At 35.5% G+C, this 16496-nt stretch overlaps 3 protein-coding genes across 3 annotated transcripts; 1 reads left to right on the top strand and 2 right to left on the bottom strand.

Moving 5' to 3' along the window:
• Window positions 1-3663: 3663 nt before the first annotated feature.
• Window positions 3664-6618, bottom strand: LOC110879240. The gene is made up of 3 exons (XM_022127660.2): window positions 5953-6618; window positions 5483-5762; window positions 3664-3936 (listed from the first exon to the last, which is right to left on the bottom strand). Exons 1-3 carry the CDS (start codon window positions 6490-6492, stop codon window positions 3920-3922), a joined length of 837 nt encoding a protein of 278 aa, XP_021983352.1. The 5' UTR covers window positions 6493-6618; the 3' UTR covers window positions 3664-3919.
• Window positions 6505-7901, top strand: LOC118481817. Its single transcript, XM_035977104.1, has 2 exons — window positions 6505-6579; window positions 7167-7901. Exons 1-2 carry the CDS (start codon window positions 6505-6507, stop codon window positions 7899-7901), a joined length of 810 nt encoding a protein of 269 aa, XP_035832997.1.
• Window positions 7902-12281: 4380 nt separating this feature from the next.
• Window positions 12282-12926, bottom strand: LOC110879239. The gene has a single exon (XM_022127659.2). It carries the CDS (start codon window positions 12924-12926, stop codon window positions 12282-12284), a length of 645 nt encoding a protein of 214 aa, XP_021983351.1.
• Between the last annotated feature and the right edge of the window lie 3570 nt (window positions 12927-16496).

Raw genomic sequence — 16496 nt, 5'->3', positions numbered from 1 at the left:
ATGCCCTATGTAATGGCGGAGGGGGCGTTTTTTTGCCCTATAATGCCCACTACACATGGTCTCAATATTAATAAGATGTCATCGTATTAATTTGATTTTGAAAATTAAAATCTATATATAATAAAAAAGAAAGTCAATGAACAGTGAAAAAGAAAGTTGATTTATTATTTATTTTTTAAATTAAAATTAGAATGGAATTAATAGTAACATCATTGATGATCAAATGGTATCGGGTATAGGTACCGGTCTCAAATTTACCAAACCAGTGTATTTTCGGTACCGGTTCTGCACAGGTATTCACCAGTTTTTACCCTCAACTACCGGTGTCGTACCAGTACCGACCGGTACCATGCTAGGTATATTCGGTACCGGTACCCAATTTTGGGGATTTCGGTAACGGTATTTTCGGTATCGGTTGGTACCGAGCTCATCAAATCCTGTAGCAAAGCAGCAATGCAAGTAATTGCATCGTTTAGATTACTTTTCATACACACAGTAAGTAAACTGTATTTTGTTTGGATGAGGTTTTATATACACAACAACTTATTTTGCTTTCTTTTTTGTCTTTTTCTGTAATGAATGAATTGTAGCATGTAAAATTAACTTGGATATTTAGAATATTGATAAGCAAATCGTATCAAATCCTGTAAACAAATTGGTATCGTATCGGTAACAAATTTACTATACCAAATCATTTTCGGTACCAATTTGGTACCCACCTTTTGTCGTTTTCAGAATCGTTACTTTCGGTTCGACACCGGTCTAGCACCATACATGTATTTATTGATTTTTACCTTCAAATACCATACCGTATTGTACCGAGCATTTTCGGTGCCGGTACCTAATTTCGATGATTTTCCGGATCGGTACTTTCGCTGCCGTTACCAGTACCGAGCTCATCCATATTTTAACGTGTTAGCACCGTAATAACTGAACTGAAAACAACCGAATTTCCAACGTGTAGGTCCTATTATTATATATTAGGTTATTTAAAATCGTTTTTTATGACGGGGTGACTATCCTTACCATGTCATTTTATTTATGATTTGATATTCGGTATCTGTTTGACGTTACTGACACGCCTTTTGTAGTCATTGGGTCCCGCCGCAACGCGCGGACGGAAAGTAACTAGTTTGGATAAAAATATTAAGTAGGGATTAATTTATTCTTCCCAAGATTTAAGGATTAAATTTTTAATTTAGGATTAAGTAATAAAACTAAAAGGATTATGTTTAAAACAGAAAAATAGAATTATAGATAACCTCAAGTATTTCAAATTGATTTACTTATATGTATAGATAGATTGTAGTACATTTTCAATCCTCAAAAAAAGAAAAAATCGAAATATATAACTTAGTAAATCAACTAAATAAAACCCAATATGAAATAAAACTTTAAACTTAGTAAAATTAGTTGATAGACAATGTATATTTTTTCCGTAACATGTTATCATGATTAACAACATATCATCGTATTAATTTGATTTTGAAAATTAAAATTTGGATAAAAATGTTAAGTAGGGATTAAATTATTTTTTCCAAGATTTAAGGATTAGTTTTTTTTTTTTTTTTTTTTTTTTTTTTTTGAATTTAGGATTAACTAATGAAACTAAAAGGATTATATTTAAGGCGGGAAAATAGAATTCTAGATAGCCTCAATGATTGCCATGTGTCTCAAATTGGTTTACTTTATTATATACATTTATTATATGTATAGATTTAAAAAAAAACATTAAAGCTTAAAACCTAATAACACTTTAAAACCCATTAACCTTTTAAATAAAACCAGCCCAATTAACCAATCTCAATAACGATTTTAGTTTGGCCCATCTAAGCGCATTTGTCATTTAACCAATCTAAACTAATTTAACCCAATTAAAAAACTTAAATTTTAAACCAAATTTAAAAAATAAACTAGCGGCAATTGAAAATTGGCAAAAATAGTGGCAATTGAAAATTGGCAAAAATAAAATAAAATTATGTGATTCTGTGGATTCACTTTGGCCTTTTCATTCGCAACCGGTTATCAGTAGAGGTGCACAGAAAAACCCGTACTCGGAGGAACCGGATCCGAGAAAAAAATCCGAAACTGGTTATTTTTGTACCCAGGTATTTTATACATGTAACCAAACCCGAAGGCTGACCCTACCCGTATGGTATGGATAGCGTATACATTTTGAGCTGAATACCCGTACCAAACTTATACCCGAAAATACCGTATACCATACTCAGTTATACCTTATACCCGATATTGTTTTGTAACATCCGGTAGAATACCCTAATATTTAAAGTATATTTTTATGTCTACTTTAACACTTTTATATTTAAGTTTTTTTTAATGCATATTATAAAGCAAACAATTTGTAAAATAGTGAATTTATGTTATTATAGTTTATTATAATTACTTTTTACAAATTACAAACCAAATGTAATTCTTAAACTTTGTGTAAACTAATAAAAAAATTTATTTTTTGGGGATTTTAACCTGGACTCATACTAGGTTATGCCTGAACCTGATCATACCCTACTCGGGTACTTTGGGTATGGTTTTTCTACTCAATACTTGTACCCAATTTCTCTCAATACATGATCATACCCGGAATCAGGTTTAAAAAAAACGATTTGTGCACCTCTGGTTATTGGCATTCCACAATTGGAGGAGACCTAGTGAAAGATGGGCCATCCAAGCCCATTTGACAGACGTAGAATAGTGAGGAGACGAGGCTTGTAGAAGGTCCGGAGACATAGGTGCAGAAGGGGGTTTAAATTGTCTTTTTTTTTTTTTTTTTTTTTTTTTTTTTTTTTTTGTTAAGAAAAATGAATGGGTGATATGATATATTTTTGTGATAAAGCCCATCCATGGGGTCAACATCTGGCAAGCCTGGAATGTCAAGGTTTTCGAGAACAAGTTCATCCCGGTGCGTGAGATGGTTCAACGTATAAAGGACAAGTCATATTTGTGGGTCACCAACAGGTCTAAACGCCCAGTTATGTCTTGGGAGTGTTGGTCATAATTTAATGTTTTGAATATGTTGTAGTTGTCATTTCGCCTTTTTGGCTCGGGTTGTAAGCGTTCCAGCAGCTTGCTGGCACTATATATTAAAATATATAGTGGTTTTGCTGTTCAGAAAAAGAAAAGCGTCCATATATGGATTCATTGATCTAATAACTCAACCCATTTAAGTAGGTCAAATGTTGGATCTATAATATTTTTACATTTTATATAGCCTTTTACATTCATGCCTTTTCAAATTATAGAACACCTCTACCCAGGAAGGACAACCTGTTCGTTTATTACCGTCTTAGATTAGATTAGATGTGCCACTAGAAAGTACAAACCTTTACACACCCTCTTCTCTGTTTCATACATTTTATTTAGTATCAGGTTATTAAATGTTTTGTAGCTCAAAAACATGTTTAACCGCTGTGAACCACTTATTTTCTGTATAAAAGATGTAATAATAATCAAGAAAGCCATCCTAAGTCTTAAATTCATACTATCGAAAAACCTTAATAAATTTATAATTCTTCATAGTCACCCGACCCACTGCGTCAAGCATGTCTAATCAAGTGGCTATTTTTTCAGTCGTCTAAACCAAGTTAAGGAACCACACGGTGTTAGTTGCAAGACTAACTATACACATACCCATACTGGGAGAAAGAAGGCATTAAACTCAGGGTATGAAATTAAATTTTAATACACTGAAATCAAATGTGTTTGATGTTACAAAAGTTGTGACGGTGAAGAGATTCGGATTAAAGTTTCCAAGAATGAATCGCAACTTACACAGGAATCACTCATTGTCTCTTCATGATTCACCGATACAAGATATACATCACTCTTGCATGTCTTGATATCGTGCATGCTTAGGAGTTTAGATGCAGATAATAATAATAATAATAATGTGCAGTTTCCTCGGCTAGAAATCCTTTGCCGCTGATCAAAACACATAAAAAATTGTCTATTAGCTACCGTTAAAGATTAAAACAAAAAAAGAAAACCATGACAACGAAAGTCCACTCTTAATTGTGAAAAGTCAAACCTAATACATAGATGTTCTATTTACAACAACTTTTTACAGCTTAATGAACTTGTCAATCTTCTCTCCAGATTCTAAATTGTTCTTACCAATTTTGAAACTGAACTACAACTCATTTGACTCTTAAAAGTCAAAAGGTGGACAGACAGGAAGGTTTGGATACTGTTTAATTCAAGTTCTAATAAATCACAATTTGCAAAAAGCTTGATTCAAGTATATAAATAATAATGATAATGAACCCACATTGGGTACTGTTTATTTCAAGTTCTAAACTGTTTTACCAATTTTGAATCTGAACTATGACTCACTTGACTTTTTAAAAGTCAAAAGTGGACAGATAGGAAGCGCTTGGGTACGTTTCAATACAAGTTCTACTAGATGACAATTTACAAGAGCTTAACTTAAGTATAAAGGACCTCAAATAAATAATAAAATAGTTACAAAAAGTTCAATATTTCATGAGCCCACATGGGTTGTTTGCCATCCATCTGGTTTCCCAAGATGCAAGAAAAAGTTCTCTCTCCTTTTGAAGATTTCATATTTTAAAAACAATCAAATCACTCAAAACCTTTTTTTCCTCAAGAAACTTGCCAAGTACATTTTCATTACATGAAGCAAGCATAACTTGAGTTTAGATTCTACTGATCAGCGATCCTGGGCCCCTGGCTGACCCCATTGGAGCCACAAAAAAGTGATTTGCATGATCAAAAAAAAAAACATTTTTCAAGATTATCATTCTTCTCAATTACTGTTAAGAAAGAAACCTATATTGATCTTTTGATGTACTATCTCATTCAATAATGGGTATAAACAAGTTGTTGAATCACGTAATGTTAATTCTTACATTTACATGTGTTAATATCAATATTTGTGTGCCTTGTGCAGTGGTGAAGCTTGAGATTTCCGACAGGGGGTCGAAAACGTATATACCCAAAAATTTCTATACGAAAACTACATACATAACACTACTGAGCGAAAAGTTCGAGGGGTCGGGCGCCTGCGCCACTGGCCTTGTGATTCTAACATAAGAGTTTATCGAAAACATTACTCCAAATAAGAATGTTTGATGAAAAACAAAACGCACAACGTCTCTTAGAATGTCAACTAGAAGTGGCAATTCAACCTGTTTATGGGCGTATATATCATTTCGGTTTATACCTTATCTCTAGCATGGGTGAAGTGATAAAAAGTCACCCAACATGGTTTGATCAATTCAAAGTGATCAAAAGTCACCCAGAATGTTATTAAATTTCTATATGCATAAAATCATCTAAATGTAGTTCATTTAAATATATTGAACACCCTTTTTGACCATTTTGCCCCTTAGGTTTGATCTTAGACAGAAAGCTTTTTTCGATTGCCGACAAAATTCCATCCATCTGATCAAAAATGAAACGTGATTATACCAAACCAAAATGTGAAAAATACTTTTTAAAATCTAACCTTTGGAGGTTGCAGGCACTACAATAACATGCATAGTAGTGTTATTTGGCGGCAATGCTAGCCGAAGGGGATAAAGCTTGCCATTCAAAGGGTTAACCGAACACACAGTTATATTCTCCAGTTCTGTTTCTTCCTCCAAGTTCTGAGTCAAATCCTCTACGGTCTTACCCTTGAACAAAAACGACCCTTCTGCATCAACAACAACACCATCATCATCCGCCAATTTGTAATAAATCATCCTCCCTTCATTCTTCCCAGACCCAAAGTTCTGATCACTCCCCTGCAAATTCACACACAACAGTTCAGTTGCTTAATTAATTCATATTTTTCGATTAGTTAAAGCCTAACTAATATATTCTATCTAATATCAGTAAATCGAAAAATATGAATTAATTAGGTTTCTTTGCAATTATCTCTACAATAAACCCTAACTAATATATTATGGCGCAATCAGAAAACAATTCACAAACCAGAATTGAAGGATCCGAAGTGAGGCGAAAAGAAGAACTATCCAGATCCAGATCCACATCAACATCCGGATCCGGGACCTGTTTCGGTGGATCCATATTGATCTCCACAACTTCAACATCCCACAAGATCCAATTATGATGCCTATGAGGAATATCATGAGTAATCGAATTCCTCCAGGGAGGCACTCCACCGTTAGCTCGTAAATAATTACCGTATCTGGTTTTCAACCGGACTTTGGAACCTTCTAGAACGGGTTCCCACTCAACAGACGAATCAATTTTACGGGGAACGGATTGGATGACCTTTTGACCGGTTGCACCGAGTAAGTGGTGGTCCTCTGATGCGGTGAGGTAGCGGCCGTAACAGGATATTAACCGGATGACGTTGTCGTAATCGGGGTCGAATTCTACCGTCCAGCGAGCGTTTTTTACTGTGGCTTGACGGTCTTGGGACACGTGTTCCCCGTCTTCGTCGGCTAGTAAGTATTTGTGGTGGTAGCTTTTTAGCCGGACGGATTTTGCCCTCTGGAAAAACTCCATTTGGGTTGGGGGATGGTTCAATTGAGTTATGGATTGAGAGAATGGGGATTGGATGATTTTGGAGTTTGGATTTATGAGATGGAGAAGGTGAGTGGGGACGGAAGAAGGTTCTGAAAGATGGGGAAAGGTGATGACAGAAAGGTGATGAACGTTAGATTTGCTTTTATGGATGACATTTAAATAACTATTTTTTTTATTATGCAAAATATTTTACTTTAAATTTAATCATTTAATATTTAACAAGTTACAAATGTGATGCAATTAGTTGGGTGTCGTGGTATAAGGTGGTAGCACCGGTGGACCAAGGCGGATTGGGGATTGGAAGTTTATTATCCACAAACAAAGCGTTATTGGTTAAGTGGAGTGTAAGGCTAAAGAGTGACCCTACGCAACTATGGGCACGAATCATTAAGGCACTTCATTTTGGTGGACGAGGCTTCTCTTTCATACCACTAAAGAGCTCTCTCGGTGGAATCTGGAAAAGCATTGTGAATCTGGGAAGGAGAACAGGTAACCGCCTGATTGATGTTCAAAAAAAAAACTAAAGGTGAAGATGGGTCGGGGGGATAAAACATACTTTTGGTTAGATGTTTGGGCTGCCGAAACAACTTTGCGGGACCTTTTTCCAAGACTTTTTTGCTTTAGAATCGGATAAATTTTGTTACGTGAATCAGCGGTACTGCGCAACACAGGGGAAAATTAATTGGTCATGGGGCAGTGCAAGTGGATTAAATGGAAATGTGGTACTACAAGATTGGAACGATTGTGTAAGGTTGCTGGAACGTCAAGCTTTGGGCGACGGACCAGACGAGTGGATGTGGCTTACGAGTGACACTTTGGCTCCTTTTCGTGCGTGTGACATACGAGGTGAACTGGACCAGATGCCATTTATTCCTGAGACGAAAGTTTTGAAGTGGTCTAGCTGGATCCCGAAAAAGATTAACTATTTTCTCTGGCGGGTCGTTCTAAATCGGATTCCAACCAAGGAGGCGCTAGCTATTAGAAATGTTCCGATGCCATCCCTTGTGTGTGTCATGTGCAACAAAGAGTTAGAATCGGCTGATCATCTTCTGATAACATGCGAGTTCGCGCAGCAGTTGTGGGTTGGGGTATCACAGTGGATGAAAATTACCCTGCCGCGTTATTTATTAAGTGTGGTTGACCTGTTAAACTACATCAACAATCTACAGATGGAGGGGAATAAGCAAAAGGCGGTTTACATGATCTCGGCTACGGTTTGCTGGTCGTTGTGGAAAGCACGCAATGACAAAATCTTCAACAACAAAGCTTGTCAGTTATCGAAGATGATGGGGGAGGTAAAAGCACTGTCGTTTCTGTGGCTAAGTTCAAGGGCGGCAAAACTGAAATTAGAATGGATGAATTGGAGGGAGTTTAGGTTCATATGGTAATATCAGATCATGTAACACATGACTGAGGTTGTATCTTCTCTATTATTTTTTTTTCCCATGTACTGTTTTTTCTCCTTGAGCAGCTTGCTCAGGTTCAATAATATTCCGCCTTTTATCAAAAAAAAAAATTAAATGTCGTTGAAGGCACAATTTATTATTATTAGTATAATCAATTACTAACTATTTAATCAAAGGTCAAAGTCAAAGATCATAGGTAAAAGAACATACTTTTCTAATGGATGTGTAGTTATTATATTATATTTTTTTTAAACGGCCAACAAAAACGTCACTATATTATTAAGAAAACATCCAGCAAGGAGCTGGTTTAAGATACAAAAGCCCGCAGACCAGAAAAAATAAACTACCTGCTAGAAACTACAAGCTAAAACATTTCCATTTCTCCCACGGGAGACTGCTTCTGTCAGACCGATACTTTACCCACAAGAAAGAGAGAGCCTTCACTTCCTCCACAATGTGCGAGACCGTTGGTTTTACATCCCTAAATAACGCAGCATTTCTCGACCACCACACACTCCAGAATGTTGTTAGGATGACAGCATGAAGGATCTTTTTTCCTGCAGTTGAGAGACCTGAAAACAGGTGCATATCAAGCAGGTCTTTTATTGCAAAAGCGTAGATCGGCTGGATGTGACACCACTGAGATAACTTGCCAAATAGTTATTATATTATATTTGGTTGCAAATTGAGGTTTTAGCCCATGGGTGTTGTGTATTAAAATGTGGTTAGGTGCGTGGCTCTTGGATGTTCCTTTAAAAACCTGTTTCTCTCATTTGTTTAAGCTGGAACAAGAAAAAAGATGCGTTGTTTCGGAGCATTTCAACCTTAGTGAGCAGAAATTTGCGGGGGTTTGGGGATGGTCTAGAAGTCCCAGCACTGATGTGGAGTTACAAGAATGGAGTGATCTGATTGGGTTGCTTGATAACATTAAATTGGTAGACAAAGCTGACTCGTGGGAATGGAAGGGAGGTTCCGATAAAGTTTTTTCGGTCAAGGTTGCTAAAGGTTTTCTATACAGTGGGTTCAACTTCAACAGCATGTTTGTTTTTAAGTGGTCTAAATGGGCTCCAAAAAATGTAATATTTTTATATGGAGGGCTACTATGGACCGCATTCCTACGTTATGGGCCCTTCGGTCCCGAAACTGTTTCCATGGCGACGACTCGTGTTGTTTATGTGAGGACGGTCGCGAGACAGCAGAGCACCTCCTTTGTTCTTGCAGTGTTGCCTCAAGAGTTTGGAACCATGTGACCGGGTGGTGTAAGGTTTATCCGTTCCTGTTTTTCTCGGTCAAAGATATTGTGGAGTCGTATAAATATTGCAATGTGGGAAGGAAACAGAAGGAACCGATCCAAGGGATTATGATAGTGGCGAGTTGGTGCATTTGGTTAGCCAGAAATAACAAACGGTTCTCTTATATTGAAGCTAGACCGGAGGAGATTTTTCGTAATATAAAGTCGCTTGGTTTTTTGTGGTATAAGAACTGTTCCAAAGATAGGTTGGTGTCTTGGAAGAGATGGTGTAATTTCGATATCATGTAGTCTTTGTTTTTCTGTTGTAGTGTTGGCTGCCTGCCCTGTTTTTGGGGGTGGGTGTTTGTGAATAAAAGTTACCTTTCAAAAAAAGCCCATGGGTGTGGTATATCGCCCCTGACCACATCATCATTTTTAGCGCCTCTTAGCGCCTCCTACCCATCCTCTGTTCGCCAAAGGGGGGCGGCATCGATCCTCCACCAGCCCAATAACGAGCGCTATTAAGTATGCATGTGGGACCCATTTCTTTTCCACCGATTACATTTCCCTCTTTTTTGATTTTCTTTTTCTTTTTTTATATTGTTTAAAGGGGCTTTAAACCATTGCAAAATTAAAGGAAGGGGCTTTAAAGCCCCCATATGAGGTAGCGCCTAGGTGGAGCTGATGTTGCGTGATAAAGCCTCTAGAGGCTTTATACCACACCCACCAGCCTTATAAAAAGATTTATACCGTTCTTGGAATTTTTTAAATTTCCTTAACGAGTGAGTGTTCACAGTTTAGCTTCCACAATTTCATATGGATGGTTTGGTGATCGTATATGAAGCTTTGGATTGCAAGCACTCAGCTCACAATGAGAGTATATATTGGTCACAAGAGGTTATGGGTGTGAGTTGAATGTCTTTCTGAGAGCATCCCTAATAACCATCCATTTTTTGATGTTTTTGGGTTGCCATGTTGACATTTCCTCTCTCTACTCTCTCTTCCTTCCCCCTATCACAAACTCATTTTTTCTCATATTTCACCACAAACTAATCAACATCATCTCTCCTCCACCTCACCACTCTCTCTCCTACATTAGCTTCTAAAAATGAGAAAAAATCCATTATTGTGGATGCTCTAAATCATAATGTATGGTATAGCTCCTCAAGTATCCATAGGCTAACCACTCCAATAACTAGCAAAAAGTGTTGTCACCTTAGCGCTACGTAGACGAAGGGTTAATAACTAAACCATCCAATAACTAGGTGTTGTGGAATAACTAAAAAATAAATTAAAGAAAAGAAAAACAAAAAAATATAATTGGTTCTAAAATAATTGGGCCCCACATGAGAGGCTAAACGACACGGATGGCGCCTCCAGTTAACTATCCGGCGCGGATTTTGACGACCCAACCAGCTGATGTGGCATGGGGCGTGATTCAACAATACACAACCTTAGTATAAAGTTATTATGTTGTACTCGCTAGGTGGTTGCTACTACTCTCATACCGTGAGAAGATATCCAACGATATAAAAGCTCCAAAATTATTAACCCTTTTGTGTGGATACATAAAGGAGATTATTTGATCCCTTTTATATTTTTTTTTCTTTTTGAACTCTTAAGGTACTTCCTCTATAATTATGTAGTACCATTTTGGACCGAATATAGTGCTCATGAGTTATGTCCATTGCACCTAATATTCGGTGGTGGATTCAGGATTTTTTTCGATATGGTCCATTTTTTTCGGTTTTCAAAATTTTCATAAGAAAACGTTAAAATTTTCAGGTCGGTCCTCATTCGGGTCGGGTCATTGCGAGGTTTGAACTAGATTAAAAAAATGAAAAACAAGCTATACAAGGATTGAACAGATAACCTCTTGTTGGTAAAGAGAGGGATTTACCACTACACCACGTTTCCTTTTCTTTCAACGGTGTCTTTAACTGTCCACCTAATTATATTTATGAGGTCCTTATACAATTTAATATACCGAATCTACTAATTTTTTTAAAAACATTGGGCTCTAGGGACCTCAACCCACTCTATGTGGATCCGCCCCTGCTAATATCTCCTCCCTACAAAAAGGGAATTGAACACATTGGTAGGGGACTATCTTCATGGCTTTCTCTAATTCCTCTCTCCACTATTCTCTACATATAGTTTATGGTATAAATGATTCTAGATGTTTTTAACCTGGTCAAGTGAATACCTATAGTTGAACACGGTGAATTAGAATTGGATTGTGCTAAAAACTGGTTAAGTTAACCAATAGGGGAACTAATTAAGTTGTGTGTTCAAAGAAGCACACTATTTGGTTGGCTTTTAAAATTCAACATAGCTTGGATATGAACGAGCAATTGGAGCGCTTGAGATAGGTGAGTACATATTACTTCTAAAGAAAGTGAAATGTGAATGTCCACAAGAATACATATGGTGAAGCTTTTAAATTGCTTAATTTTATGAGATTAATTAGATGTGGTGACTTGACTTGAACAATTATAAAATTTGCGAGTTTTTACTTTATGATCTTAAGATGTTCAAATGTTCAAGATCGAGTGTCTCCGGGCATGTAAAAGGCTAAAACCACCATGTTCTTCGTCTTTGACAAAATCTGATACGAACTCGAATGTCAAAGTTCTTCCTCTTGCAAATCGAACAGAAACAAATAACGCAAATCAAACAATTACCCAAACCCTTGCAAATCGAATATAAACAAATCTTGAGAAATTATATGAACAAGAAACAAAACATACCTACAACTTAGGGATCAAGACCTTACAATTTGGACACTTGTAACTAGTCGAAAACTTACAAACACTAACTTTTAATTAGCAAAATCAAACTTATAAACCCTACTAACTTTTATATTAAATCTTATTATGCTAAATTTATGACAAAAAAAAATATTTTTACCTTATAAAATAGAATGTGATATCCGTTATTCAATTTTTTTTTTCCAATTTCCTAGATTTATGAAAACAAAAACATATAACATATGTAAATTGTGTATAAGATAATTAGTTGAATGAAATTGTTTATAAGATAATTAGTTGAATGAAGTTTTTATACATCATCTTTTCTTTTTTCTACTTGGTCAATACTTATCTCTTCTTGATCATACCTATGGTAGATGGTTATGGCTTCTTGATCATACCTTTGGCAGACCCCTTGATCTTCTCCTTCCCCTTATGCATTTCGGACACAAATGTCTTCGCGTAAAGCGTCATTCGTGATTTAAATGAGTCGGACTGGGTCAACGCAACCGAAGGCGGTTCAACCAATTCAACTTTCCACGAAATCCTTTTGTTCATCGGTCCTTCTTTCCGAGGAAGATCATGTGTAACCATGTTCCCTAACGGGGGCGGACCCTTGTTCGATTGCAAGTAGTTGCCATAATGTGTCTTCAATCGAACCTCCGAAGAAACCTCGGTCACCAACGGTAACCATTGGAGAGCGGAATTCCATTTTCCCGTGACCGAAGAATCATCAACGGTCATCGTCGAGTAGTTGGGATTCGGATTCCCAAGACGGGTTTGAGTTACTTTTAAATACCGAGCTCTCATTCCAGGTATCGAAGGTTTGTTAGACGCGGTTAGGTATTTTCCATAACAACTTCTCAACGATATACAATCTTCATCAACAATTTCGACGGTCCAATAAGAATTTCTTGTTGAACCATCTCTAGATTGCGTAACCGATTCTTCATCGGTTTCCGCAAATAGATACTTGTCTCGATAGCTTTTGAGGCGAACCGTTGATCGATTCGGAAATAATTCCATATCGACCTCGGTCGGAGGTCGAATAGTCGACCTAAATTGATTGAAATCAAGAAAGATGATTGAACAAGATTTGGTTTCCAATTAGGAATGTAAATAGTCCGTTTTTCACGTCGAATCCATGCAATGAAAATTGTAAATATAAGTTGGATTTTTTTGTTATACCCAATTGTTACGGTTTAGGAGATTTGTCTTCTCGTATCCTAAAAGTTAGGAAGATTAGTGTCGGGTGGAAATCCATTGTTTGTTGTGTTTCATTTTAGCCTATTTTTTATTACATATTTATGGTTTATTAATTTCACTTGTTTACTACTAGTTTACTTTTAATATATTATGTAAACTCAGCTCCAATAGTTTAAGAGTCGGGCCACCACAATTTTAGAGCCACAAATTTTCAATTAGTTTTCTTTATATTTGGCCCATATAAAAAGTCTAGTTGAATACTGCAAGCCCAAATACTTAAAAACGCTGAAACGTCAAACATGATCTCCTTAATTCCCTATATGTGGCACTATACAATACTCCAGATCCACTCGACCAGTCCTCTAGCCTGCGACAATTCGATGAAGATTCTCGTTATATGGGCGACAGTTGAGTAAACGATATGAAATTTATTGTATTTGGGTGAAATTATGGCCGCCATTAGGGATTTAGGGGTAATGATATCATTGCAAATCCAAATCCTCAATCTCAATTGAAGATTACAACATGTAATAAACGACTAATTTTAGTATTTAGTGTGTGTGTATATATATATATATATATAGGGTAGGGATATGGTAAAAAGTGTGTAAAATGTAAGAAGGGTAAGAAGTGTTTTAAACCATTAGATATTTGATCTAATGGTTGAGATCAATAGGGTATAAAATGTAAATTGTATTTTAATTAGAATGACCTTATGTAAAAATTGAAGGGCAATAGTGACTTTTCCAACGTTTCAAATATGGTAACCGTTTTCAAAACCCCCATCAACCTCCTAAAGATCAGCGAATTATATGGTAACCGTCATCAATCGACAAAAAATCAGCGAATTTCTTCATACTTTATCATAAATAGATCTATAATCAGATTCATGGCGTGGTGTTTTAAAACAACTGGATAAATTGACTATGATTCAAGTCATGGTGTTTTATCTGGAGATATTGTTCATGTCGTGGTGTTTTAAACATCTATGATTCAAGTTATGGTGTTTTATCTGGAGACATTGTTCATGGCGTAGTGTTTTATCAATAGAAAACATTCCCAGATTTTAAAACACCATGGCTATGATTCAAGTCATGGTGTTTTATCTGGAGACATTGTTCATGGCGTGGTGTTTTAAAACATCTATGATTCAAGTCATGGTGTTTTATCAGGAGACATTGTTCATGGCGTGGTGTTTTATCAATACAAAAACATTCCCAGATTTTAAAACACCATGACTATGATTCAAGTCATGGTGTTTTATCTGTAGGCATTCTTCATGGTGTGGTGTTTTAAACATCTATGATTCAAGTCATGGTGTTTTATATGGAGACATTGTATAATCAGATTCATGGCGTGGTGTTTTAAAACATTTGAATAAATTGACTATGATTCAAGTCATGGTGTTTTATCTAGAATCCAGAAAACATTGTATTGTGATTACATCCATGGTGTTTTAACATCTGGACAATCAATACAAAACATTCCCAGATTTTAAAACACCATGACTATGATTCAAGTCACGATCAGAAATGAGGATGACGAAGATGAAAGACGATGACGGTGACGGTGAATGATTTGTGGAGACGAAAGAAATTGGTGACGGTGGTCGGAGATGCAGGTGTTCAAATCGGAGAAGATGACGTGAACTGTGATGATGATGACGGAAGGTTAACAAAATGGTCGGAGAATATGATCTGAATCAGAGATGGAGATGAAATGATCAATCCCTAAACATTCTCATCGCCAGTTTTTTTTCCAGTTATATTGGAAATCAATTAATTGACAAGAATGTACAATTACTAATATACCCTTTTGAATTAATTAAGATGAGAGACACTTGTCATTCCCAAATTATTTCTTACACTTCTTACAAAAGATGGACTTTGTACAGGATCATCTACCTATATATATATATATATATATATATATATATATATATATATATATATTGCTTAGCCTCAAACATACAATACATTCAGTTTTGCTATTTGATTAATTGATACTTTAGTACTTCGATTGGTATTTTGGTATTGCAGTTTAGCCAGACGAATAGACGATTGGTAATTTGGTATCGCATATTCGCTGAATCCCTGGCTTGGAACTTGGAAGACAGTTGCTTATGTTTATTTGTTGAATTGCTGACTTGGAACTCAAGTAAGATATACTCATATCCAAAAAGGTTGATTCGTTTATTTTAATTTGTTGTGTAGGGCTTGTTTGCTTGTTTTAATTTGTTGTTTAGAGCTCATTGTTGATCTCTTAAATACATTTATATTTTAGAAATGTTAAATTGAATTCGAACTTTTGAATCTGGTTAAGCAAAAAGACAAAAAAACAAAAAATTAATAAAAAGCAACAGTAAACAAAAAAGCTTTATTTGAATCGCAAAAGGGTCTTCACTTTGTATTTAAAGACTTTAAAAACGTTGGAACAACAATAAACTTAAACAATTTAATAAATAATGTTTATTAATAATATGCACATATATTTTAAGGGGAAAGTTCCTGTACAAATAAAGTTAACGTACTAAACGTATGAATAACATGAAAAAAGCAAAAAGTACACTGTGACATTTTTGTAATTATCTGATTGTAATGTAATTATCAAAATTACTCTACAAAACGATACTATAGAGTAATTTTGTAAAATGTTCTTGAAGAGTAATTTTGATCTTGTAGAGTAATTTTGAAAAATGTTCTTGTAGAGTAATTTTGATCAAAAAACTATACCTAACCAAAAAAACCCCGAAAACCTAACCACACCCCCCCCAAAAAAAATAAAACTAAAAAAAAAAAACTAAACCCCCCCCCCCACCCAAACTAAACGCTAAAAACTAAACCATAAAACTAAACACCATAACTAATAGCTAACAAAATTACTCTACAAAATCAAAATTACTCTATAGGATCATTTTACAAAATTACTGTACAAGATCAAAATTACTCTACAGGATCATTTGTAGAGTAATTTTGAATTGTATGTTGTTTGATAAACTTGCAGGGTAATTTTGATTCACTTGTAAACTAATTTTGATGCAGAGTAATTTTGATACACTTGTAGAGTAATTTTGATAATTACCCTACAAGAACAAAATTACTCTACAACAACATTTTACAAAATTACTCTACAAAAGATCAAAATTACTCTACACGATCATTTGTAGAGTAATTTTGATAGTTACTGATAATTACGAAAATAACATCGCGTTTTTTTGTCTTTTCCTTCCGTTCGTACGTTTTGTACGTTAAAGTTATTTGTATTTGATCTTTTGTCTATATTTTAATATATTATTTACTTGAATAATGTACTAGGTTAAAACCCCGTGTATCACACGGGTTGTATAAATAATTTATATACTAAATAATAAGAAAATGCATCTTTAAATAA

Source organism: Helianthus annuus, chromosome 9, assembly GCF_002127325.2.
Source record: "Helianthus annuus cultivar XRQ/B chromosome 9, HanXRQr2.0-SUNRISE, whole genome shotgun sequence".
Classification (NCBI taxonomy): Eukaryota; Viridiplantae; Streptophyta; class Magnoliopsida; order Asterales; family Asteraceae; genus Helianthus; species Helianthus annuus.
This window is presented reverse-complemented; position numbering and strand designations above follow the sequence as displayed.

Excerpts from the sequence above, each read along its gene's own strand:
- LOC118481817 (XM_035977104.1), top strand. The coding sequence starts at position 6,505 with ATGGTTCAATTGAGTTATGGATTGAGAGAATGGGGATTGGATGATTTT. Across the intron at positions 6,580-7,166 it reads GGATTTATGAGATGGAGAAG|CGGTACTGCGCAACACAGGG; the intron begins GTGAGTGGGGAC and ends TACGTGAATCAG.
- LOC110879240 (XM_022127660.2), bottom strand. The coding sequence starts at position 6,492 with ATGGAGTTTTTCCAGAGGGCAAAATCCGTCCGGCTAAAAAGCTACCAC. Across the intron at positions 5,763-5,952 it reads CTTCGGATCCTTCAATTCTG|GGGAGTGATCAGAACTTTGG; the intron begins GTTTGTGAATTG and ends GTGAATTTGCAG.
- LOC110879239 (XM_022127659.2), bottom strand. The coding sequence starts at position 12,926 with ATGGAATTATTTCCGAATCGATCAACGGTTCGCCTCAAAAGCTATCGA.